Source organism: Meles meles, chromosome 21 (genome assembly GCF_922984935.1).
Source record: "Meles meles chromosome 21, mMelMel3.1 paternal haplotype, whole genome shotgun sequence".
NCBI lineage: Eukaryota > Metazoa > Chordata > Mammalia > Carnivora > Mustelidae > Meles > Meles meles.
Window position 1 is genome coordinate 33,049,706 of NC_060086.1, and position 26,362 is coordinate 33,076,067.

A 26,362-nucleotide genomic window follows, 5' to 3' on the forward strand; every position below is an offset into this window, starting at 1 on the left:
TACAGCAGTAGCTTGAATGCAGGCTTGGGAGTCGGATTGCCTTGGTTCCATTTATTAGCTACATATCCCCCACCAAGGCCCTTAAGCTCGCAGTTTTTAGTTTGATAAAACGCTAATGGTAATATGTTCCTTTTAGTATCTGTGAAAAGTCATTCAGGAGTTCCAGCAGCCTGGGCCCTGGGTGTCTTCGATGAGCATCACTCTTTCTATCCATCACTGGGCATGTAGCATGAGTGAGAAATAAACCTTTGTTGTTTCAAGCCAATGAGGTTTGGGGTTTGTCTCTTACCGCAGCTTCTCCTACCCATAACCTGACTAATAAGGTGTTTGTGGGAGGGAGGGTTATATCTTAAAAGCACAATACACAACTTTTGCTCTGTACCCAGGGGAATGTCTGTAATCAAGAAGACGGACGATGGCAAAGCTTTGCAAAGACGTGGAGAAACCAGGTCCCTTCTAGACTGCTGGCAGGAATGTGAAATGGCACAGTCACTTTGGGAAACAGTTTGACAGTTTCATAAGAAGTTAAACACGAGTTCCATTTACGACCCAGCAATTTACCAAAGTATCTGCTGGAAAGAAATGGAAAGATATGTCCACATCCAGACTCGTCGGCTGAATGTTCATGGCAGCGTTATTCGCGATAGCTACCAACGTGGAGCACTCCAAGTGTCCGTGCTCTGGCACAGAGACACACAATATACTGTCTGTCCATGCCACGGCACACCACTCAGCAAGAAATGGGACAAAATGCTGATACAGGCTACCACGCAGACAAACCTCAAAAACATACTGAGTGAAAAAAAAAAAGCCCGATGCAAGATCATAGATTGAATGAATCAGTTTTTCTGAAATGTGCAGAAAAGACAATTTTGTAGAGACAAAAAGCTGTTCAGTGGTTGCCTGGGGCTGAGAGGGAGAGTGGAGATTAACTGCGAAGAGGTTTGAGGTAATATTAGAAAGTGAGGGAATGTTCCAGAACCGGATTGTGATGATTGCGCAACCCTATAAATTTTCTGAAAATCAATGAGCTGTACACTCACAACAGGTCCATCTTATGGTGTATAAATTCTATCCCAATAAAGCAGTTAAAACAAACAAACAAACAAACAAACCACTAAGCATGTTATCTGGCACATAGGGAGAGCTCAATAGACATTTGTTATAATTCATTATTTTAAGAGAGAAATTCTAGGACTGAGACTTTGCAATAACTGATGAGGAGTGGATCTAGATCCAGTGACAAAGGGAGTTTGGGGGATGTCCGGGTGGCTCAGTCAGTTGAGCATCTGCCTTTGGCTCAGGTCATGATCCCAAGAGTCCTGCATCAGGCTCCCTGATCAGTGGGGAACCTGCTTCTCCCTCTGCCGGCCGCTCCCCCTGTTTGTGCTCTCTCTCTCACACAAATAAAATCTTGGAAAAAAAAAAAAAGGGGGTGGTTTAGGAGTCGGGGCCTGGCAGAGACCCCCATTTTTCCAACCCCAGACTTTGTATTTCCTCTCTGTTGACCAGCCCCTGCAAAAGCCCAGAAGATACTTACAAGGTCCTGCACCAAGTTCCACTTAGGGACCAGGAATCGGGGCAAGTGTCCCAGCACCAGACCACTGCTGTCCTCTGCTGAGTTTCCAGGGAGCCCAGCCACTGCGCCTCACAAGCAGGCGTAACCTGGTCTGGCTGGAAAGTGTGTTTCACTCCCCGCTGTGCCCCTGTCCTCAAAGCTATGCTGACAATGGCAATTCATATTTTCAATCCACCCTCTCCTCAGGCTCCCTTTTGTCTTGATCTCACAGCTCCTTCATGAGCCAGGAGAAGAGGAGAGAATATTAGGGAAGTTAGGGTTGGGGTCCGAGAAGGCTCTTATCCTAGGATCTAAGAACACAGCACATGTAGCTGTCTGTCATGGATGGCCATAGCATTTTCCTGCTGGCTGGTGCAGCTCCAAACAAGGATCGCCAAGGCCCCAGGATTCCCCAGATAAGACAAAACTCATTCCAAGAGGCCTTGAACCCTCTGGGATAAAGTTTAAAGGGTCACATTACAGTATCAACTGCTGTAGATGAAGCCCGGGCCGTGACTAGAGTCTTCGTCTGTTCAGGCTGTTACAACTGAGTATCACAGACCATGGTTTATAAACAATGGGAATTTATTGCTCATAGTTCTGGAGGCTAGAAGTCCAAGGTCAGGGTGCTGGCAGATTTGGTGTCGGGGGAGGGATGCCTTCCTGGTTTATATATGCCCGTCTTCTCTGGGTCCTCCCTCTGCAGAAGGGATAAGAGAGCTCTCTGGGGTCCCTTTACAAAGTTGCACGAATCCCATTCATGAGGGTTCTGCCTTCATGATCCAAACTCCTCCCAAAGATCCCCATCTCCAGATACCCTCACATTGGGGATTAGGTTTCAAACTGTGAGTTTTGAGGGGATCAGAACATTCATTCTATAGCAAGTAGAGACCACCTTGGCCTTCTAGTTGGCATTCAGTGGGAAGCACTGGTAGATAAGCAATCTTATCTACAGTCTTATAAGCAATCTTCTAGTAGCATCATCTGCCCAGCTGGCTTTTTGGATGCACAGTCAAGTCCCCAGGAGAGAAATGAGTGTTTGATCTTTTCTATCCCAGGCCCTCTCTCCTACCTACAACATGCTCACACTGCCTCCCTCTCTCCAGCTACTCCTTGGAGAAAAGAGAAAGCTTGGATGGTTTTATGATTCAATAAAAATATTTCGAGAAATGATCAGTTAAGGAGGGGCTGATGGTAATATGGACAGAGAAGCAATAGTTGAATTTTTCTGCTAAAATACCCCAAACCAGGGGCGCCTGGGTGGCTCAGTTGGTCAAGTGTCCGACTTTCAATTTCGGCTCAGGTCATGATCTCAGCATTGTGAGAATGAGCCCTGCATCAGGCTCCACACTAAGTAGATTCTCTCTCTCCCTCTCCATCTGCCCCTCCCCCACTAGCTTGCCCACTCTCTCTCTAAAAAAAACCCAAAACCCCAAAACTTATTTCCTCCAATGCCATCTCATTACATGAAATAGAAAACTGAATACAACTGTATATTTATATTTATATTTATAATATAATATTATAGTATAATATATTATAATATATTTATATGTAAAGGAATTCTATACCATGACTGAGTATAGTTTAATTCCACCAATTACAAATGCAGGGATGGTTTGATAATAGAAAATGTATGGCTTTATCACACAGGCACAGAAGAAAACCGTGTCAGCTAACAGAATTCAAACTTCTCTCTTCCTGCCATACTCCTATCAAATTGGAGAGGCAGAGGCTAACTATGAAAAATAATAAACCAAGAGATTATAAAATGGCTCGTTGGTCAAATAATTGGGGGCATTTTTACTCATTTAGGAAAAGATAAGGCAAGGATGCCTAGTTTTCCAATTCAATCCATTCTCTCTCTCTTTTTTTTTAAAGGTTTTTATTTATTTATTTGACAGAGAGACACAGTGAGAGAGGGAACACAAGCAGGGGGAGTGGGAGAGGGAGAAGCAGGCTTTCCGCCAAGCAGGGAGCCCGATGTGGGGCTCGATCCCAGGACCCTGGGATCATGACCTGAGCCAAAGGCAGATGCTTAACGACTGAGCCACCCACGTGCCCCAATCTATTCTCTTTTTTAAAAAAGATTTTATTTATTTACTTGAGACAGAGAGTGGGGATGGGGGTGAGGGAGAGGGAAAGGATCTCGGGCAGACTCCATGCTGAGTTGTAGAGCCAGAGGTAAGGCTTTATCTTATGACCTTGAGATCATGACCTGAGCTGAAACCAAGAGTTGGACACTTAACCAAGTGAACCACCCAGGTGCCCCTCCAATTCAATACGTTCTTAAATTCTAGAAGCTCCAGACAAAATAGGGCACGCTATGAGCCTGGGCCCAACCTGTCAGTCTATATTTGACTTGTCTGATGTTAAAAAAATTTGAATCTGAATTCATTTTCAATGTTGGAGATACTTAACTAAGTATCTTATTTAAAATAAAAATCTTTAGTATACCCTTTTTTTGTTTTTGATCTGACCATCTGTCAACATGAGGCCTATTCCCCAAACAGCAGAAATTGGCTGGAATTAAGAATGGAATTCCCCGTTCAGACGAGACCTGTGTTCTCCTGTTTGCCAAAGGCCTCATCTGTCCCAGTGATGTTACTTGCCCGGGCCCGTGGGCGTCTGAGTCCTCCAACCCATGCTGTAAGATAAGAAATCAAGAAAGAGATAGAAATATTGAAAAGTGGACGAAAGTATCAGTATTACTGTTGAATGAAGGGATAACCTACCTATACTCTCCAAATGAATCAACTGAAAGACCATAAAAATGAATAAGAGTTCCGTGAGCTCATCAGTTATAAAATCCATAAAAACGAGGACGGCAGAATAATGAGGGGTTGGGGGAGGAAAGGGAGGACCGTCACAGTTCGCAATAGCAACAGATAACGTTGAATTAACTCGGCAAGAAACGCGCCAAGGATGTGTATGACTCAGACTATAAAATCGTACCAAAGAACCAGACAAATGACTTCAACACAAGTAAAACCTGCCACTTCGCTCATATCGTAAGGGTGTCTGTTATCACCAAAAGAACATAAATATGGGATTCCAATAAAAATCAAAACGTAACGTTTGTTGGAAACTTGACCAAAAGAGTCTTAAATGTTCATCTGAAAGAATAAATGCTTAAGGCTGGCCAGCCAATAAAAATTTCAAAGAGCATAATAACAGGGAGGCATCTGTCCAAAAAATATCAAAATTTATTACAAAGCGATAATTAAACTCATATGATAGGGGAACGAGCTACATGACAGGAACAGAATTGGAAGCCTAGAAACATATTGAAGTATAAACACAAATACAGCATAAGACAAAGGTACAAATTCACATCAGCGAGTAAAGAAAATATTCTTTTTTTTTATAATTTTATTTTATTTATTTTAAAGATTTTATTTATTTATTTGACAGATGGAGATCACAAGTAGGCAGAGAGGCAGGCAGAGAGAGAGAGAGAGGAGGAAGCAGGCTCCCTGCCAAGCAGAGAGCCTGATGTGGGGCTCGATCCCAGGACACTGGGATCATGACCTGAGCTGAAGGCAGAGGCTTTAACCCACTGAGCCACCCAGGCGCCCCAAGAAAATATTCTTTAGCAAATGGTGCCGGGCAACCGGCTGGCCGTTTTGAAACACGTGAGCTCAGTCGCAAACCGACAACATGCGTTTTCAATGGAATAGAGATTTACACATAAAAAACGGGAAACAGGGGTACCTGGGTGGCTCAGTGGGTTAAGCCTCTGCCTTTGGCTCAGGTCATGGTCTCAGGGTCCTGGGATCGAGCCTCGCATCAGTCTCTCTGCTCAGCGGGGAGCCTGCTTCCTCCTCTCTCTCTGCCTGCCTCTCTGCCTAGTTGTGATCTCTCTCTGTGTGTCAAATAAATAAATAAAATCTTTAAAAAAAAATAAAAAATGGGAAACAAGAATCCCAGAGGAAAACTTGGGTGGATTTTATGCATTCTTAAATGAAAAAGGAGTTTTGAAAACTCCGAAAGCTTTGACAACATACACCATTTTGAAAACCAGAAAGGCAAATGCATGGCAAAGAGACAAAACACAAATTTAGAAGGATATTTGCAAGGTTTATGGGACTTGCTAAAACCCTCCCCAGATATAAATTCGCACAGATAAATAAGAGAAAGAACATTTCATGGGTAAAAGGGGAACTGATACCAACAGGCAATTCACAGAGAGAGTGAGAAAGAGAGAGAGGGAGGGGGAGACCACAGACTCAAGAACAAGAGTCCAGAAAACATGAAAAACCTGAACCTCACAGTGAATCCCAGAAACTAGGAAACCCAGCCCTTGAACTTGGCATACCGATGGTAAAAGGAACAATTTCTATTCTTAGTGAGGGTGTGGGAGAGTAGCCTCTCCTGTATTCTGCTAGTGTGAATATAAATGGATAAGACCTTTTTTGGAGAGCAGTTCGGCTGCATCTATCAAAAAGTGAAAACATCTTCTTACTCTTTGATTAGGAATTCCCACTTACCACAAGTTATCCTGAGAATGTGATCACAGATGTGCACAAAGCTTCAGATATGTTCATTTCCTCGTGGCTACTAATAGGGAGCAATGGGAAATGTAAGGTCGACAGTCTGGACTGGGTTTAAAAAGCCCAAAGCTGGGGCGCCTGGGTGGCTCAGTGGGTTAAGCCTCTGCCTTCGGCTCAGGTCATGATCTCAGGGTCCTGGGATCGAGTCCCACATTGGGCTCTCTGCTCAGCGGGAAGGATGCTTCCCCCCCTCATTCTGCCTGCCTTTCTGCCTACTTGTGATTACTATCTGTCGAATAAATGGATAAAAATCTTAATATATATATATATATATATATATATATATATATATATATAAAATAAAAAGCCCAAAGCTGACTGAGGGTATGAGAAACACTACTAGCCAGTGTCCTTTCTGAGTGGTTGGTGTCTGTGAGGCACGCTGGGTGAATCTTCTGGATTTCACCCTCACAAAGGGATAGTCTGGACCCCTCGGATCATGGTGTAGAAAAGTGTTTCTTACACTGGAAAAACAGGGTACAGTGTTAGGAAAAAAAAAAAAAACCAACAACCTTACAAAAGAGTATATATAGGAAGATTCCATTTAAATGGGATATAATACATATGTAAGGAAAGATAGAAAAAAGTCTAGAATACTTGTCAAAATGCTAGAAATCATAACCCTGGCTGGTAAAATGAGATACTGTTTTGCCTACCCTTATTTTCCAATAACTGCACAAGATTCTAAGTGGAATTTCTTTCCTTCCTCCCTCCCTCCTTTCTTCCTCTTCTTTCTTTCTTTCCCTTTCTTTCATCCTTTCTTCTTTCTTTTTCCTTCCTTCCTTCTTTCGAGAGTGTTGGGGAGGGGAGGAGGGAGAGAGCATCTTAAACAGGCTCCACGCCCAGCATGGAACCCAATGCGGGGCTCGATCTCACAACCCTGAGACTACAACTTGAGCCAAAATCAAGAGTCAGACACCTAATGGACTGAGCCACCCAGGCTCAGTATAATTTCTTTAGCAGAAGTTCATTGTACCTTTTTTTAATTTTTTAAGGTAATGGTCAACACTGGTAGAAATTACTCCTAGGTCACGGAAGGTAATGGCTACAAAGTGTCCATGGCTAAGGTCAGGGTACTGGTGTCAGGATAAAGAGGAGAATGAGAGCTGTGTATCAAGAGACTTGCATGTGAAAATGGACAGAAAAATCCCCCAGTGATGGGATTATGGTCTTTTTCTTTCCCATGGTCCAAAGTTGGTGAGACTTTTTTAACTGGAGGAAAAAATGATACAACTAATAAACACGGTAAGAGCCGATCATGGGTATGAATCCCCCAGGGTCTGGCCCCATCACCCCGGTATCTCACCTGCCCCCCGCCACAGGTCATGGTGCCTGGGTCCTGTTGCTTCCTAGCTTCCCACCCGTATTTTCAATTTCTGCCGGAAGAGAGAGCCTTTGCACTTTTAGTATAAAATATAGATAAATAGCTTTTAGATATTCCAGTAGGAGAAGATTTTATTAAATAATTTCTTAAAAGATTTCTTAAATAAAAAGCATTGATTATAAAAGATTAATATATTTACTTGACTAAGAACTTTTACTTATCAAGAGATACCTTAAGGAAAGTGAAAAGAAGTACCGAGGATCGGTAGGAGAGTATAGTAAGTGCTCCTTTAGTTAGAAAGCTACAAACAGGGCGCCTGGGTGGCTCAGTCGGTTAAGCGTCTGCCTTCAGCTCAGGTCATGATCCCAGGTCCTGGGATTGAGTCCTGCATCGGGCTCCCTGCTTAGCAGGGAGCCTGCTTCTCCCTCTCCCACTCCCCCTGCTTGTGATCTTTCTCTCTCACAAGCTCTCTCTCTCTCTCAAATAAATAAATAAATAACCTTTAAAAAAAAAAAAAGAAGAAGAAAAGCACAAATAGTTGTAGAAAAATGAGCAAAAACCGTGGCTATTTCTCAGGAGGTAAGAGACATATTTGGCCAGTCACATACAAAGAAGTCCTCAGCATGACAGGTAACAATGCAAACAAACCAGGACCATAATGAGGCTCTATGCTCTACGCAAATCCATCAGGGGACACAAAGAAGGTCTGATCATTTCAAGTGTCAGGGAAGGTCTGGATCGATTTCCACACACACATGGCTGATGCGAGTGTTGATCATTATCCCTACTTCAGGACACAGTTTGGCATTGTGCCCTAACGTGGGACACACATCTACCATCTAACTCAGCAATGTCACTCCTAAGTGTATACCCAAGAGAACTATTTGCACACATATATGGCCAGGTACGAGAATATCTGTGAAAGAACCGTTTACAAAATCACAGATCTGTGCACAATCCAAATGCCCAGGAATGAGGATTGGTGGGTGGACTGTGGTATATTCATCGAAACTGAACATCATAGAGAAGCCGGGACAAGTGAAGGACAGCTGCCTACAACAACGGGAGGGATATATGACACGATGACATCTTTCTTATCAAGTCAAGAAAGACATATATATAGAGACACACACATACACCCTTTTGGGAACACACATCATAAATATAAGAAGCAATGAGGCTACACAAAGCAAGGGAGTACTGAACACTCAAATCAGGATGACTGTTCGTTTTGGGTTGAGAGGAGCGGGGTAAGAGGGTGGGAGGGCAGACCCCCGGGCTTAGCTGTAGGTTATAATCTTAGGGTCAAAGTTCTAGCTTTTTTGCGGAGGCTGCTAGCTTCAGGAGTACTTTCTCCATTTTTAAAACCAACAAGCTAAATCAGAGCAGGTCGTGCACACATCAGAGGGGAGTGTGTTTCAAAACCAAGACGCTGCCTTCTCTAATTCTGGGTACCGGCAGTCCAGTTAAGAAAAACAAAACGAAACAAAACAAAAAAACACACCATCTTATGTGAAGCAAAATTTAGAATGTGGCGAGAGAAACAAGATTATTAATTAGAGGAATCATAGGAAGCTTGAATTTGGATGACAGATTGAAGAGGCCGTCGGAAGGGACCCAGGACCCAGGTTTGGAGCTCCGACAGAAAGGCACAGATATAAAAAGGTGTCTCCTAAACCAGCCTAAGGAGTACGTTGAACAGACCGACCTGGAGAACATCTTTCCTTTTATAAAAATTCTCTCCCATTTCAGAGGTACCCTGTGGCACCACTCAGAGTCCCAAGGACCAGCCCAAAGATCCCAACATCTAGGACATGGGGTCTGTGGCTTTTTAAAGACAATTAGACTCTCTGGTCTGCTCAAAAGCCTCGGCTCACATGTTATCTCATTCCTACAAGGCATTAAATGTGACATAATTAAATATGACACACTCTTACCACTTCTGTAACCTGTGCTCACCGCCCCCCAGGACTCCGTAATGGATAGCCCAGTGCTCGGAAGCTTTGGTCATTTCCAGGCAATGAGTGTTTTTGTTTTGTTTTGTTTTCTGTGTTTGTTTTTTAAAGTTTTTTTTAAAGATTTTATTTATTTATTTGACAGACCGAGATCACAAGTAGCAGACAGGCAGGTAGAGAGAGAGGAGGAAGCAGGCTCCCTGCTGAGCAGAGACCCCCCCCTCAACCATGCGGGGCTTGATCCCAGGACCCTGAGATCATGATCTGAGCTGAAGGTAGAGGTTTTAACCCACTGAGCCACCAAGGCACCCTGTTTGTTAGTTTTTTAATATAAGTAACTCTTGCCTGTAATTCCATTATTACAAATACAAAACCTGGCTCTACTTCTTGGACCCCTTAAGACTGGAACGAATAGACCGTAACTGTGTTCTAGGGGCCCGGTTCTACTTTTGGGCCCACGGTAGGCACTTCACGAATGCACGGTTGTAAACTAGACTTGTTTTTCCAAATAATAACGTGGGAGACCCTGGATTCCAAGAGAATCGTGTGTGGAGTGAAACATTCTTCCTACAGGTCATATTTATATAGCAAAGAATGATCTAGAAAGGTATGAATGTATTTATGGGGATACATCGCAAGAAGAGTTGAAATTTGCTTCTGTATTCGTGGATTAATGATACATGTGACCGTTTTGTGTGAGATCAGCCGCTGTGGACATAGCTTCGAAGGAGACATAGAATCCAGGGAATCAGAAAAAAGCACCCCCCCACACACATACCCACTGGCCACCCACACGCCCCCCCAACACTCAAATATTCCATTTCTTACACACTCAGACACGCACACACATACGCACACTTAGGGACGGTGACTGCCTGAGAGATCAGGGAACCGAGACAAAGCCCTCCTACATTAATGACCCTTTTGTTACAGGTGACAGTCAAATCCCCCCACTCTGATATACAACCTTGATTTCATTCACCAGAAGACAGCAGCGGGAACAGACACACGGAAACACGAATGAGACAGGTAAGCGGTCAGAAGCAGGTATTTGCAAGACGAGTGGCCCTTCCTGCCCACGGAGCTCATTATCAAGTCCAGAAACACACACGTCTCTCTTTTCCTAATTGAGGTCCTCGGCATTTAAATCTGGGCCACTCTCCGCCCATTGCCGGGCTTTGCTGCACTCCACCTGCCCGGCTAACTCGCTCACTATCTCAGGCACGCGCATGTTCACTTCCCCCTAACTTCACTCGCTCGCTGGCGTCCAAGTATTAAGTCGTTCACGTGCGAGGATCTGTCACGTGCGAGGATCTGTCGACACCGCCCATCCCAGCCGAGCTCCTGAGAGCAGTCACGCCGTGGGCCTGACCTGACTTGTATTCGCCCAACTATGAAGGCACCCGGGGCATAAACAGTCCTGTGGCTGCCCGGGAGGCGGTGAGGGGCGGGGACCTCAAGAAGGTGCTGCTTTGTCCTTTGCTAGCCAGCATCTAACCCCACTCCGAATCTGTTACGTTTACCTGTCACTACTGCCTTCCTTCTGCAGGCATAAATAACCCACCTCCCAACACACACTCTGAGAGCTGGGATCAAGGCTCAGCCTCTCAGCGTGAGATGATACCAGGTCCGGCTCCCTCCAGGTGCATGCCTTTTGCTTGTTTTTGCACCTAAATGCAGAGCAACAGAAGGGGGTAGGTGGGGAAGTGAGGGGGGTGTCCATATAGCTTCCTGAGAAATCACAATAAAAGTGGGTTGGCCAGGCTCTCCCCCCCACACCCCACTAAGTTCCCCCAAGAAACTGTATTTCTTCTTAAAACTCTTTGAGGGGTAATTCACATACAACCACACATACTTAAAGCGTACACCTTGATGATTATTGGCCGTTGTGGAAGCTGTGAAAGGCTCACAGCAAGACTGAGAACACGTCCATCAACTCTAAATGGGTTCCATGAGTCCTGGCCAGTTTTAATCTTCAGTTTGGAAGCCCGTTTTGGTTGGGGGTGGTGGTGGGGGATTTGACCTCACCTAGAAGCCCAGGGCTCCCTGTGTGGGGTCACTGATTGTATTTAAGAAATCAATAGCACTCCCCCCGCCCTCCATCCACCTCTTCCGCAAGGAACAAAAATCCCTTCGACCAACAAAAGCCTTGCGACTTCCAGTCTGACTCACCCTCCGTCCCCGGGCACATACTCGGGCTCTGATAAGACGCAGTCAATCTGTCCTCCGTTTGTTTATAATGAGTCATGCTGGAAACAGGCAGCTACTTTTCTTCCCTCTCCTGTCATGGTTAGGCAAGAATCAGAGGCAGATACACCCCCATTCAAAGTGCAGTCATCCTTAAAGTGTCCGGCGACTCCCGCGGGGCTCCGTTTGGGACCTGTGACTCAATGGGGACCCCTGCTGGTGGAGGCCGGGACCGCCCCGGCCCAGAATGGAAGAGGTCTGCCTTCTTTCCCACACTCCAGGGCCATCTCAGATCTTTGCAATTTACAGATTTGCAAGAGGGATGGGAAGAACAGCTGAGTTTTCTGTGCATCCTGCCCAACATCTCCCCCCCCCCCCCAATTATTAGTGACAGAGCGGGGCGTGAGTCACAGCTTTCAGCCTAGGCCCACACTAAAGCACTTAAACACGTCATTGCTTCAGTGATGAACCTTCTCCCAGCTGCAACCCGCCTCCGGGCTCCGGCTCTGGGCTTCCGCAGGCATGAGCTGTGAAGCCTCCGGGGTTCAAAGGGCCTCCCTTTCGATTCTTTCCATCAATGCCTCCTTGGCCCCGATTGAAAAATTCCTACACCCAAGTCCTGATGGGAGCCTGGGGAATGTTTCGATGAGAGTTAATGTCACGATTGAGTCAACATAAAGTAGATTTATCTGCTGTTTCAACGTATTGAAGAGAAGTGCTCTGTTTGGAGAAGAAATCCCCATAGCAACTCGGCCGCCCCAGTTACAGCAGGCTCAGTGCGACCAAAATAAAAATCCTTACTGAGTCTCAGCGTTGGCTGGTGAGGGCTGCCCAGCGCCGGCTGTGTTTTCAGGCCACATTCGCAGGCCCATGAGATGCGTTTCATAAATCACTGCAAGGGATGCTTTAAGGAATAACGCGACCCTACAGCCAGGTTACAGATGGAGGGGTTGGAGACCACTCCCCTGGCCAGTTTAAACATGGCCACACCCTGCCGCCAAACAGCAGCGCCGTGTTAGAACTTCGGAAAAGGGCTCATTGTTACTGCTCGTGGCTTACCAGTCCCCCCAAGCGGGGGTACCCGGTGCTCTAGATGTTAGTTTTTAAGAAGAGGCAAATCAATACAAAAATGGGGTTTTTTTTTTTTGTGGGTGTGAAAGGAAGAAAAGCAACATCACTCTCGTTTCCCTCCACCCCTGGGCCCTCCAGCAGTGGGTTTGGGTTCCATGAATGATCTGCTCTCTCTAGCATCTTCTCCGGCTCTGCTCCTTCCTTCTGATCACCCACACACACGACTGCCTTCACAGTGCTGCTCGTCTGTTCTTTTTCTAGCTCCACTGCGCCCTGGCCTCCTCCGATCCCTGTCTAGTGTGTGCCCTCAGCTCCTGGGAGGGCTCTCTATGGTGTCATCCCTGTCCCCTTCTGGGTCCACTGGCATGGCCCGTGCTCAGGTCTTCACCCTGCACAGGTCACTCCTGTGAAATTCCTGGTCTGGTTCGATGCTGGTGGCTGTGAGACATTCAGGAGCTCCTGGATCTGCCTCCCTTATGTTCTTGCCTCCTAGATTTGGGCATTTTCTGATGTTCAGTTTCATATTTTTTCTGTGTCAACCATTTATCTGACATCCTCGGTACTCACTTTTTTTTTTTCTTTTTAAGATATATTTCTTTATTTTAGAGAGGGACAGAACGTGTCAGGGGTGAGAACGGGCAGAGCGAGAGGGAGAATCTCAAGCAGACTCCTGGCCAAGTGAGGAGCCCCACGTGTGGCTCGATCTTACAACCTAAGAGGACATCACGAATTGGACGGTTAACTGACTGACCCACCCAGGGCCCATCGGTTCTCACTTCAGTGCAGCCATCAGCTACACCTGGAATTGAGAATTGAGACAATCTGCCCCACTGTTGGTCATTTCAAGATCAACTTGTTCAAAACTGAACTTCACTTTCTTTAGAAAATGATCAGGGCGTTCCTGTTCATGGCATCATCATTTTCTGAGCCTCGGCTTAAAGTCTCAATAATGATGTAGATTCGTCCTTGGCATTGGTGTTCTTTTCCACATTCCTCGTCAATATCTGGCCTTCTTTACATTTCCAAAGCTCTAATCTTAGATCTGGCCATCATTCTCTAAGGCTCAGGTTATTGCGACAGCTTCCAGAATGGTCTTTCCATCTCCGGTCCTTCCTTCTAGGCAGCAAGGTGCTGCAGAAAGAAAGTCGGCTTTGGAGTTTGAGTCTCATCTCTGCCATTTGTGTCCATTATGACTTGAATTTTTTAATCTCTCAGTCTTCGTTGCCTCATCAGCAAAGCGGGGAAGGTCCCTACTTCAGGGGGTGAGGACATAATGGGGTAAGGAACATAAATTATCCAGTACATTGTAAGTGCTCGACTAATATTTCCATTTCAGACTCACTACTGCCAGACGGCAGCTGTAAAACAGACTTTTGGATCACACCCTTCCCTTATTCATTCATTTTCCTGCTGAAATGAGAACACACTTCTCAAGACCGGCACGGAAGAGACCCTCCCATAGGGCCCCAGTGAATTGCCCCAAATCTGCTGTTGGTGATGCCTTCTTTAACCACCACCATCTTTCTCCTTCTTTGCTAATGCTGTGGATGTGCATTGTACACGCTGCCTGTGTCTGCCTGATGAAATTGTGCCCCTGCTGTAAGCATCTCGAGCTCTACCTTTTCTATGAGGCCATTTTGGATCCCTACAGCTGGATACGAGGTCTTCCTCTAACCTCCGGAACACTTCTACCTCTCTTGTGACATTTTAGTTATTTTACTTGCTCATGTTCTTTGACTTCTTTTCATCGTAAGGCTGAATGTCCCTGGGTGGCAGGGGCTTTTGCAGCATCAAGCCCAGAGACAGCCCTCTGCAGTAAATGCCTTACGCTGAAAACAAACCTGCCCAGTCATGCTTCCCTTAGTCTACTAAATTATCTGCTTCCCCAAGCTTCTGCTGGGCGTCTCCCCTCCCAGGAATGAAGTTGCACGGAGGAGCAAATCTCTTAGTGAAAGGCATGCTTGCGCCGACACCAAATTCTGTTGGAAAAGATCCCCAAATATCATCATCTTCATTACACATGGTCTATTTACTATTTCCATGAATCCCAGGAAACTCTCTTGGGTGAAATCACAAGTTGATTTTGTTTACCTGACTCTCAGGCCCTTGGGGAGCAGTCAGTGTTCTTCTAATGTAGAAACATCTTCATCAGGCAAGTGGATCCTTGGGAATATCTAAAATTCCTCTTCTTTCTCATTCTTGGACGAGTTTCTCCTTAACACTCACAGTCAGGGGCTACGCAGAATCAGCACTGGGATGAAATATTCAGCTGCGCTTTTGCAAACAGAGAAACGGGGGTGCACTGAGCCAGCATCTTAAAATGAGTCTATAGTTCTTAAATATTTGACCAATTGATAGTTTGTAATATTAACATCTTAGTATCAAAGTACAGTTCCTAAATATATATGTATATATATGTCTATGTAGAGTATCCATTTTCTAGTTTATGAGATTTAATTTAAGGTTGAATGAGGCAGGAAATACAGTATTATTGTCATATGGGAGCTCATGTTGGCAACACCACTGCAAAGCATAATTTTTGCACAACATTAGAAACATGACTATCATACAAATGGAAAAAACCAAAACCCAAACAGCAGAAGTCAAAGATTTTATTAGAGTCAGTTAATGAGGAAACCAGTAAGATGTTAGGACTGATTTAAAAGGAAATGAAAGACTGGGGCACCTGGGTGGCTCAGTGGGTTAAGTTTCTGCCTTTGGCTCAGGTCATGATCTCAGGGTCCTGGGATCGAGCCCCGCATCGGGTTCTCCGCTCAGTGGGGAGCCTGCTTCCTTCTCTCTCTCTGCCTGCCTCTCTGCCTACTTTTGATCTCTGTCAAATACATAAATAAATAAAATAATAATAAAAGAAAATGAAAACCCAGATATTTGTAGCTGGTCAAATGAATGCAGAAATATTTTTGCTAATAAATGCAGAAGTATTTCGTGTCCTGCTAGGCAATACCTTGCAACGCTACTGAACAAGAATCAGTTGTATTGCTGTTGGGGTTTCTACAAGTTAACCTCTATTCTCAAAAAGTTGCGAAACAGTAAGAGATCAGGAGCCCTGGAGATTAGATGACCCCCCCCAGGTAGCATATGCTAGGAGAGGACATCCAGCTCTTTTTTATGTTATAAGTAATCTCTGCACCCAGTGTGGGGCTTGAACTCATGACCCCGAGATTGAGAGTCCCAAGCCGTACTCACTGAGCCAGCCAGGCACCCTGACAATATCCAGCTGTATACAGCTGGATACTGTATACAGGGTACTCAGTATTTTCTTTGACCAAGTTCCAAATTTCGTATGCTTGCTTTCGACATTTAAGAAAGGTGTGAAAACAAGCCAATTTGCCTCTTCTGTGACATATCTGTAATTAGGTATTTGGAAGTAGACACAAACCCCTCTCCCCCCACCACTGGTCAGTAGTGTTTCATCATGGGTACTGGAGTCAGACTGCCTGGGTTCAAACCATGGTTCTATCGTCTACTACTGGGTGACCCTGGGCAAATGACTTAACCTGTCACTCAGTTTCACCACAGCAAGAGAAGCTTTTACATAATAGTCATGAAGATTAACGGAGATGAGGCAGGAGAGCTCAGTAAATGTGCTATTTCATGTCTCCTAAGAAAGGGTTAATTATTCTGCCAGAGTCTTTACTCTGACATTAAAACATTTTGAGAAATAACCCGTCTTATGCCTTGTTAAAAAGGGATTGGTTCTACGTTTCCAAGCAGAAACCAAAATACCTAAATCATCAAAGCGAGCCAATTAGTAAACTAATCAAATAATAATTAAACCTAAGAGATTACAGCAAATTCTAGAGGTGTCAAAAGGATAAATTACTTTCAACTTTGACGTGGAAGGAACCGAAGAACAAAACAAAACAAAACAAAACAAAAAAAAGCAAAAAACGGTATGAGTCAGGGGCAGCAGGAAATTAATCTCTGTTGAGTTAAAATGTTCCAAGCATTGTGCTTGCCACACATTCATTACAGGTCAACAAATGAGTGTTTTCAGAAGGAGAATAGTCTTTTTTCTCCCTCTCCTTAAGGACATATGTACAAAATAAAAAGCAGTAAGGGAAAAATAACCCAAAGAAAATCATGCTAAGGCCTTAGAAAGTGGGTTTATCACGCACGTCAAATGCTAAAGCAGAGGGTTGGAAGAGTGGCTTGGCTTTCATCATTTCTTCTGCACAACAAAAAAACACATGAAATAGTCTCTTCATTTTCAATTATATTTGCCAACGTGTTGGAAATACGACGCGCTGGGAATACAGGTTTCCTTTGTCCATAAAATGCTGAGGAAAATACTGAATAAATACAGATTTTATTAAAAACACACTCACATACAATTCTTGTTACAAATTGATATAAATCAGTTACGTCTCCCTCCCATCCACATTTTGGCTTACGTGCCCTTAAATTAAAAAACAGCAGTAGGGTGGCTTACCAAAAACCTGTGGATAAAGACAGTGAAGTACTGGGGTTCAGAATTGGACAGGAAGTAGCAATAAACCAAAACAGAAAGCAAAATTTTGAAGGAAAATGACAACGCACGTTGAAGTCTGGATGCATTTTAATGTATTCGAGACTGAGAAAAGAACTTTCCTAAACTGTTGGTTTTTAAGCGGACGTTTCTAGGCTAAACTGAACACAAAAGAGAAGAGAATTTCCCTAAAGAAGTTTTCTGAGCCAAAGGAAAATTGAATTACGCTTGAAAAACAAAAGCAAAGACTAATGATGTCTGCCTCTCTCCCCCACCCACATCTTCGGATTTGCTTCCGGGTAGACTTTCCTGCTGAAGGCCAGTCATTCATTCTAGATTCTGTTATCTCAACACAACCAAACCTAGACTTAACCCTCTATGTGCCAGTGGGTTGATGAATGAGACAATTATTTTCAGTCCCTCGTGGGCTGGGAAACTACACTTGGGATGTACTCAAACACAGAGACATACGGTCTCCTGAGCCCCAAACTGAAAAAAGTGGCAACTTCTTGCCAAAAGGACATTATTTATGGCCACTATTACTATACAAAATGATTTCTTATTGTATAATTTTTAAAGAATATCAAGAGGCACTATGATTTAAACAAAGTTGGAAATGATGTCTTTTATCTTTCACACGCTCTGATTTTTACAAATCAGCAAAAAGCTTGGTAAAATAGAATAATGCTGAAATCAGGTTTTTTAAAAAAAGGTTTTTAAAAAAGCTAAGCATGAGTTCATAAGTAATTGGGATATTTACTATTCTGAAAGAAAAAAGGCAAGGGTAACAATATGATGCTCGACAATAAAATGATACATTAATTCAGCAAATTCATGCATTAGTTCCTTTGCCAAAGATTCTTAGATTATAAAAAGTTGTAAAAGGATGTGGCAAAAGTCAATACACGAGGGTTGTATTGAAGGCTTTCCACAACTACAGATACATTAAAATAATATTTATTTGGTTGGAAGAGGAAGTGGTAGTGAGAGCCTTGCATCTATAACGAGCATTTTTGAGTTCATTAGAAACTACCATTCATAATTCAAGTACACACGAGACAGTGCACATCTTCAAATGTCTAGTACGTACAACAGCAAATAACAGAATCTGAGAGCCAGAGACGCCGGCCCTCTAAATACAACTAAGAGTGTTCTCCACGTTGTACTAGACGACAAGGGCTATTTATGGTGGCTTTAAGAACAGAGCTTATTTCTGAAAGCTTAAACTGGAGAGAAACCCATATCAAAAGATGTGCTATGTTCCGTCTGCCTTTTACGTAGCGAAAGAACAATATAAGCCAGGTGGAATTCTACAAGAAAAACCAGGAACTCTACACCACAAGCAGAAGCGCTAGACGAGGGTGAAGAAAAATTGTAATAACCATCTCCTTTTGAGGCGCTGTATCGATGTTAATGTACTTTTCACTCGGACTGGACTCTTAAATATACACATACAGAAGTGAAAATTAACATCTGTATCTGACATCTTGTTTTCTAGTCTCTGGGGTAGCTTTTTAGCCCTCGGACAACATTTAGTAGCCTGATCCTTTATTCTACCTTTAACTTTTGTTTCCTGTCCTCTTCTCTGTTCCTCAGATCACTGTACAGAATTCCATAGAACAACATGCTTCCCTGATACCCCTCAATTCATTCTTGTGGCACCCTGTATCGAGTTTGAAATCCACATCGACTTTAGCAGTATTAACGTAGGTTAACATACCAGGAGAGCAAGAAGTTGACATGAGAGGTTCAGCTTGGAGAGGTCGGTTGAAAGAACTTCTGTGAAGGTGAAGACCATTTTGCGTTACATGGTCCAGTGTCTACTCTGAGCGCAAACACTGTGAGGAACAAAAACACGGGCGACACGGAGGAAATGTGGAACTGTGCAATACGGCTAGAGGCACCGATGTCTATATCTGCATCAGTTCTTGAGGTAGAAAATTCACTATTCATTACTAGATAGGAGAATAAGACTCAAGTTAATAATGGTGAAATATAAAAGCTTAAAAACGGCGCAAAGATGCTATGAATGTCCCCATATGTATACTTCAGTAAAAAGCTAACTTAACCCAGTCAGAAGGCTTGAGAAGATGCTTTTGTGAGTTTTTAAGTAGGTATGTATTTCTTAAGATAGTCTATGCACTGATCTTCCGTTTACTTTTTAAGTTCTTTATCTTGACTCCAGGAAGGAAAACCAAACCTTAAAGACTTGGCAGGCCACTCAATTTGCTTGTGTGAGAGTCCTCACACAGATACAAGCATGTGCTCGGCACAGGGACAGAGAAGGGGGAAGTGGAGGGTGAGCTTACACTGCGTGGGGAGAAGCTCTGGCGCTGGTGGTCTCAGGGTGTGGGAAGAGAGGCCCAGGAACCAGGAAGTCTTAAGAGACTCTAATTGGCCATTCAGGCTTAGAGATCACAGAGTTAGGAGGTTAAATATTTGAAAAAGTGAGCATTCCAAGGGCTCTTTCCCTTGCACCATCAATTTCTGGAAAGAGAGAATTCATTTCCTGTCTAAAAACTACTGGCTTTCCACAATCGAGTCACAGGACATGTTGCACACATTCAGTGGATTAGGAAATGCACCAGCGAGATGTAGGGGAGGCTATCTCACACCCGCAGTACAAAGTCCCCAGGAATTTCTCTTAGAGGCAGAAAGTTCGAAGAATATGTTTGAGGACGACGTGGAGAGAACTGGGGAGGGATGGCAGAGGGGTTTCTTTCTCTGGGTTCTGGGGTGTCTCTGAAGAGGGCAAGAATACGATCGTGTGTTCTTTCAGTTTGTGTCAGAAACATAAATTGCTGCCTGTTTCAAGAATGGCCTTCTAGAAGCACCCGTAGACACCTCCCCTGCTCCAGACCCACCTCAGTGACGAGCAGAGCATGCAGACTCTGGCCTGGGGTTCCAAGAGGAGCCTTGGGTTCTGATCCGCAGAGCCAGGAAGCAGAGGGCATAGCCATTAAGTGCTGGAAGACAGGGAAGTTCTGAGCTAATAATCAGGGCCTAGGAATACCGGCAGAGAGCAGCTGAAAAGCACAGTCACGTGACAAGAACAGAGACGTCACTGTTCACTTTCTCATTTTTCCCTTGGACACGACCTCTGCGTAAGAGGTGTGAATGAAGTCATAGAGCTGCTTGGCGTTGCCGGCGTTGCCCAGAATGCCCGCCAGCTTGTCCTGCGACAGGCTGGCCAGTTCCGCGATGTTCTTCACATGCTGCATCAAGGTGCGGCAGTTTTTGGCGTTCACCCCTGGCATTTTTAACAAGAAGTCCTGGGGACCGGGATTATACTTTTCTGACTCGGGCAGCGCCTCCGTATCTGCAGTGACGGCCATGGCTGTGGCTGCATCAGGCTGTGGCTTGTTCTGTTTCAGCTCCTCGAACAGCTCCGCGGTGGCGTGAGGCGAGGGGCACCAGAGAATCCGGAGTCTGGGGAAGTGGAGTGTGAGGAGGGTGAGTTTGGAGCTGATGTCGTTGCTGGAGATCTCCTGATGGAGGGCGCCCCGGGAGGTGAGGGAGAAGGGCTTCCCGGGGTCAAACTCGATCAGCAGCACGGGGCGCTTGTAGTAGCGGGCCATGGAGATGCACTGGCCGTACAGGCGGCCGTTGTTTAATGAGCCAATCAGGTCGCTGATGCTCTTGCGCTCGACGCACATCTCCGGGGTCAGAATGTAGTCTCCGACCTCCAGCGTCACGGGTTCGATGTCGATGCCCCGACGGTGGATCAGGGAGGGGAGCTCACTGCGGAACTCCCGCACATCCACGACTATGGTTTGCTGTGTCCTGTTCTGTTCCTGGCCACCTGGGAGCAAAAAGTGTGCATGGCAGGTGATGTCACTGAGGAAGAACTCCCAAAGACAGAACAGAACAGAAGTCTAAAAGCTCTGTTTCAGGGGCACCTGGGTGGCTCAGCTGGTTAAGTGTTGGACTTGATTTTGGCTCAGGTCATGATCTTGGGGTTCGCGAGATGGAGCCCCAGGTTGGGCTCCACGCTCAGCAGGGAGCCTGTTTCTCTCCTTCTCTCTCCCTCTGCCCCTGCCCCCGCCTGCACTCTCTTTCTAAAATGAACAAATAAATCTTTAAAAACATAGAAAATAAAATCTGTGTTTCTGCTGTCAACCTGTGATGCATGGTAACATAACACCCCATGTTGTTATTCCTCATTTTTCTGTGTTTTCAGAAAGGTTTGTTTATAGAGTAAATAAAGGCGATTTCTCTTAAACTAAATAGAGCTGTGAGGAAAATCCTGATGATTCATAACAGCAGCGTCTGCTGTCGCTTTCCCTCGGCAGTGCCCTTGACCTCTGGTCCCAGATGGTCCCACTGCCCACCTTCTACTGACCACCGCATTCCCAGTTCCTATGACAGAGTCAGGGGCGTACTGGACACTTACAAACGCTTGCTGGGTCAACTGCTTTCGAGGCTGTCGTGAAAAATTCTGGAGCCGTTAAGTCTTCGTACCAGTGAGTGTGGACGTGGGAAGATGGAAGAAGCCAGTGGACCAGAACTTCCCACATTTGAATGTGCCCAGAACCGCCTGGGAGCAAGTTAGAGGTGGTTCTGTACTCAGCAGGTCTGGGGTGGTCTTAGGCCTAAGACCCTGCATTTCTTTTCTTTTCTTAAAAAGATTTATTTATTTATGTATCTGACACAGAGTGACACAGCGAGAGAGGGAACACAAGCAGGGGGAGTGGGAGAGGGAGAAGTAGGCTTCCCGCTGGGCAGGGAGCCCGATGCGGGGCTTGATCCCAGGACTCTGGGATCATGACCTGAGCCACCCAGGCACCCCAGACTCTGCATTTCTAACAACATCCCAGATAACGCTAAGGCTGCTGGCTTAAGGACAGCACTAGTGAGGACCAGCATGGGCCGTGTGCAGAGTAACGGTCCCTTTACGATGCCCATGTCCTAGTCCCTGGAAAATGTAAATATGTGACTTTACATAGCAAAGGAGACACTGCAAATATGATTAAATTTAGGATCTCAAGATTAAGAGATTGTCCTGGATTATTCAGGTGGGCCCAAAGGTCCTTAAAAGTGAGAGAGAGAAGCGGGAAGGACAGAGTCAGAGCTGCTGGCTCTGAAGGAGGAAGACGGGGCCAGGAGCCCAGGAGCGCAGGTGCCTCTAGGAACTGGGAAAGGCAGGGAGATGGAGCCTTCCCTAGAGCCTCTAGGAGGCGCACAGCCCTGCTCACACCTCGGTTTTAGCCCAGTGAAACGCACCTGGACTTTGGAATTTTAATAATTGTAAGATAAGAAATGTAGGTTGTTTCAAGCCACCGAGCGTGCGGTAAGTGGTTACAGCAGCTGCAAGACGTGCCTACAGGGCCGGGAAGGCCTGAACTCAGAAGGACAGACTTTCGTAAATAGCTTTCTGTGTGGCACCTGCACGGTCAAGTCTAGCTTCCTTCACTCGTTCTATGTTCTGCATGGAGTATCACGCACCTATCTGACTTACTGAGAATCTTCAAGACAGACCTCGATGCTCTGAGGCCATGTTTCCCAAAGCGCAGTCCCGGGGCACCCCCATCAGACGACCTTGAACTGCCGACCCTGTTTCAGATCCAGGGAGTGAGGCCTGTGGATCCACAACTTTTAACAAGCCTCTGTGGCCATTCCTGGACATACTGGATTTGGGAGGCCCGTGGCTCTAACCAGGCCCCGCCTTTAATATGATCATATTGCGTTCCTCAGGCCGTGTGGCTGACAGCAGCTGCTTGCCATGGGGGAAACGGGGATTCGGGGAGCGGGGAGGGGGTTATATCCGGGTCACGCTGCACTTGCTGGCACGCCATGGTTCAGACGGTGCCCCGCAATGAAAGCGTCACGCACCTGGGACCTGGAGAAGTGGCAAGAAGCAACACACGGGAGCGAGGAGAGACGTGGGGAGGTGCTCCAGACAACGCCTGTCTGAGCTAAGCCCATTCCTTCGGGTCAAAATAAGAACCTAATGGGCGCTTATCAACGTTTCTCTGCAGAAGTACGTCCTGTGTATCAGCCAGCCAACCACGTTTACGAGCGATGCCGGAACGTGACTGATTTTGAGGCTGGGGCGCCTACAACACAGCCCCTTCATTTCACGGCTCTGGGAGGGACACGTGGTTAGGGAAAGGCAGCGCTGGCCCTGGGTACGGGAGCAGCACCCATTTTTACAAGGTCGTTGAGAAAAAGCACGCTTCTGCAGGAAAGCTCTAGAACCCCGACAGCCTCCGCGGTGGGCACTGGAGCGCGAGGCCCAGGGTGGGACTCACCTGCTTTACGGGTGTCCACGGCAGTGCCTGCAGCCGCGGGGCCTCGAACCAGGTCCAGATTTGCTTCGTTCCGACCTTCCCTCCCTTCAGGGACCACCATGCTGGCCTTCTCCCTGGAGCGGAAAATAGTTTCAACCTTTTTTTGAATGAAATTTCAAAATTTCCAGATTTTAATCTTTCATAGATGGTAACTTAGAGCATGGCCACAGGAGTGTCAAGATGAGAAATATGTTAGATAAATAAGTACAATGAAACGACACAGACGAGCGACGGGAAAAGGAAGGAGAAAGGAGTCCGTGGTTGGGTGCTACTACCGTCTTCCAGAGCGAAAGAGCTGCTGTTCGTTTTCCTTCCTCCGTGTCCTTTAAGCACTTTGGGACACGAAATAAGCGGGTAAAAAAAAATGCCACCAAGAGATTGGGGCGTTTTATAAAAACATGTTAACGTGTTATTGAGCGTTAAGAATAATTTAAATCATTTACATTCCAATACTTTCAGAGTAAATCACAGATAGGGATGGTTAGAAATCAATGATCAAGAAAATCACAGGGCAGATGACATAACTTCGATTTAAAAAAACTCCAGGTGGGAGGCCCCGAGAAACAGTTTTAATTTTAAAGGGAAGATCCAGTCATACAAATTTCCCAACAGAGATTTAAACAAACAAACCAAAATATCCACATCTCCGGCTAGGCAATAGAGCAGCATGAATTCCCTCACTCCTGCGTTCGTTTTAAAAACCTTTCTGGAGTGTTCCCACCTGCTGTGTTGGGTGTTCTGATCGACATATGGTTATGCAGTAATTCCTGCCTTCTAGGAAGCGCGCAGCTCACATCTGGTAGGCTGACAGGACCGTACAACCATAACTCAGATTCCTCATCAGGGACTACAGTCACGACAATATCCTCGAGAACCAAAGAGAGAGGAGGCCAGGCTTGCCATGGTCTTATGTTTCAAACCCAGGGAAGTATGTTATCATCAATCCATGAACCAGTCAGCGGTCTAGGAGGGAGACAAAGGATGTGTGAGCCTGGCTCTCTCCCCTCGTAGGGCAGGAAACTGAGTTGGGGAAGCACGAGCCGGCACGAAACAGAGGTGGGACTGACCAACGGCAGGAACAGAGCCCAGGGGACCATGAAGCAGAAGGGAAATGGGTCCTCAGTACTCACTAATCATTTCAGGAAGGGCTAAAACAGCAAAGACTGTCCAGTGAGAGGAAATAAAACCGGGTGGACCGATTTCCCAACAACTCTGGATAAATGTTTTAGAACAGGGTACCACTCCAAGATACCACTGAGGAACAGAAATTACCACTTTAAATTCTATACTCCTTCAAACAATGTACAAATGCGAAGTTATTATTAGCCCGGCACTTTGTACACAGCTCACGCAAGGGGGGCGGCACAGTTCCAGGTCTTTTCCTCATGATTCTCAGTACCAGTGACAAGTGTGGCCCGCTGGAATAGTCTTTGCAACGGCTGTGGCCCGGAAAGCCACTCGTTACTGCTCTGGGACACCTAGTAGTCTCGAGTTGAGGACAAAGGGCAAGCTACTGAAAAATTATTGCTCCTCCATTTCTTTTTCTTTGACATTTGGGATTAATATGCGGGATCCTTTTACTCTGTTTCCACTTACTTTATGGCTAAGCTACATCCCACACATGGGGGCATCCCAATTTTCTGATTAATTTGTAGTCTGTTGAGTGGCTGCTCAGCCTAGTGGGTTAGAGTATGAATCTCTAGTCTGTGGATCTGAAACCAATGACGGCCGTGAGCCTGGGACAAGCAGTTTAATGGCTGTGTGCCTCAATTTCATCTGTCAAATGGGCATAATAATAAAACTGACCTCAAAAGAGGCATGTTAGGATTATCTACTGTGGAAGGTACTCAGGACAGTGCCTGGCACATAACAGGCATTATAAAATGTTAGCTGTTATTAAAACTGTACTTTTCTAATAACGTGGTAATCTTATTCCCTAAATACCCGTGGCAATGCTGAAAAACCAAAGATTTGCTTTCAGATGATTCCACAATGGTTCCAATTAATATTGTTACGTAAAAGCAGCTGGTTTACCATGAAATGTTATAACTTCACTGCAAATTGAATGCGGGAAATAATAAATTCCTGAAATGAAGCCTGGATTGTGGAGAACATCGTAAGTCTCCCAAACTGGCAATTCAAACTAATATAACAGAAACTTGCCATCATAATAAATATTCAGCTCTTTGCTTTCGACATTTAGCATAATTACCCAAGTCGCTCCGTGTGACAGACACAAAATGATAATTATCAATGCAATTCCTATTTCTACTTAATCTACAGTACAGAGGTTTCTGATTTTTGCTTCAACATCTTTAATGATATCTGAATTGCTTGTACAACATGATAATATAGGAAGGAGGCGCTGAACTAGAAGTCTTCCTTTAAAGGGAATGGATTCTGGCCCTCATACTAACTCATTTTGGGATCAACTTTTTCTTTAATTTAATTTTATTTTTTATTTCTTAAGGAATCTCTACACCCAACATGGGGCTTGAACTCACAACCCCGAGATCAAGAGTCGTGTGCTTCACCGACAGAGCCAGACAGGTGCCCTGGTGAGCACGTTTTCTAACTAAAATTCCAAAGAACCTTACCCCCACCTTTGAAAAGCAGTGACCTCTCTAAAACTATGTATACTCCGAATGTTACTGCCAATTTTTCTACCTAGGGAGCATTTTATTATCGATACTCAGGAGTTTCATTTTTTTTCTCTCTCTTTCTATCTCTTGACATCTGTAACTGACTGATCTGGCCCAGACAAGCCATCGTTCCACAGCCAGTCTGCCAGATTCATTCCTTTTGGGGCATTTTCAATAGGAGCGCTGCTTTCATTCTGACGACATCACCCACGGAGGTCCTGGCAAAAGCACCTTGTCTTACTCTCGCGGTAAATTTGTAAGCACAGGCTTGGTGCAAACGCTCTTTCGGCACC

The 26,362-nt window shown here is 45.3% G+C and overlaps 1 protein-coding gene across 7 annotated transcripts in view; it reads right to left on the bottom strand.

Annotated features, from left to right (window-relative positions):
• Nucleotides 1-2,187: 2,187 nt before the first annotated feature.
• Nucleotides 2,188-26,362, bottom strand: part of ERCC4 (ERCC excision repair 4, endonuclease catalytic subunit) — a 43,831-nt gene continuing 19,656 nt past the window's right edge. Inside the window, exons 10-13 of one of the 7 annotated variants that reach the window (XR_006816703.1) lie at nucleotides 23,389-23,501; nucleotides 20,002-20,939; nucleotides 4,119-4,205; nucleotides 2,188-2,258 (exon numbers count right to left, since the gene is read on the bottom strand). Coding sequence is in view for 1 of the 7 variants with exons in the window: in XM_045993535.1 (XP_045849491.1) it covers nucleotides 20,206-20,939; nucleotides 23,389-23,501 (847 nt within the window). In the remaining 6 variants the exon portion in view is untranslated. Of the gene's footprint in view, nucleotides 2,259-4,118; nucleotides 4,206-11,198; nucleotides 14,923-15,451; nucleotides 20,940-23,388; nucleotides 23,502-26,362 lie in introns of those variants that run through there. The other 6 variants (XR_006816700.1, XR_006816699.1, XR_006816702.1 and 3 more) reach the window with 6 other exon arrangements.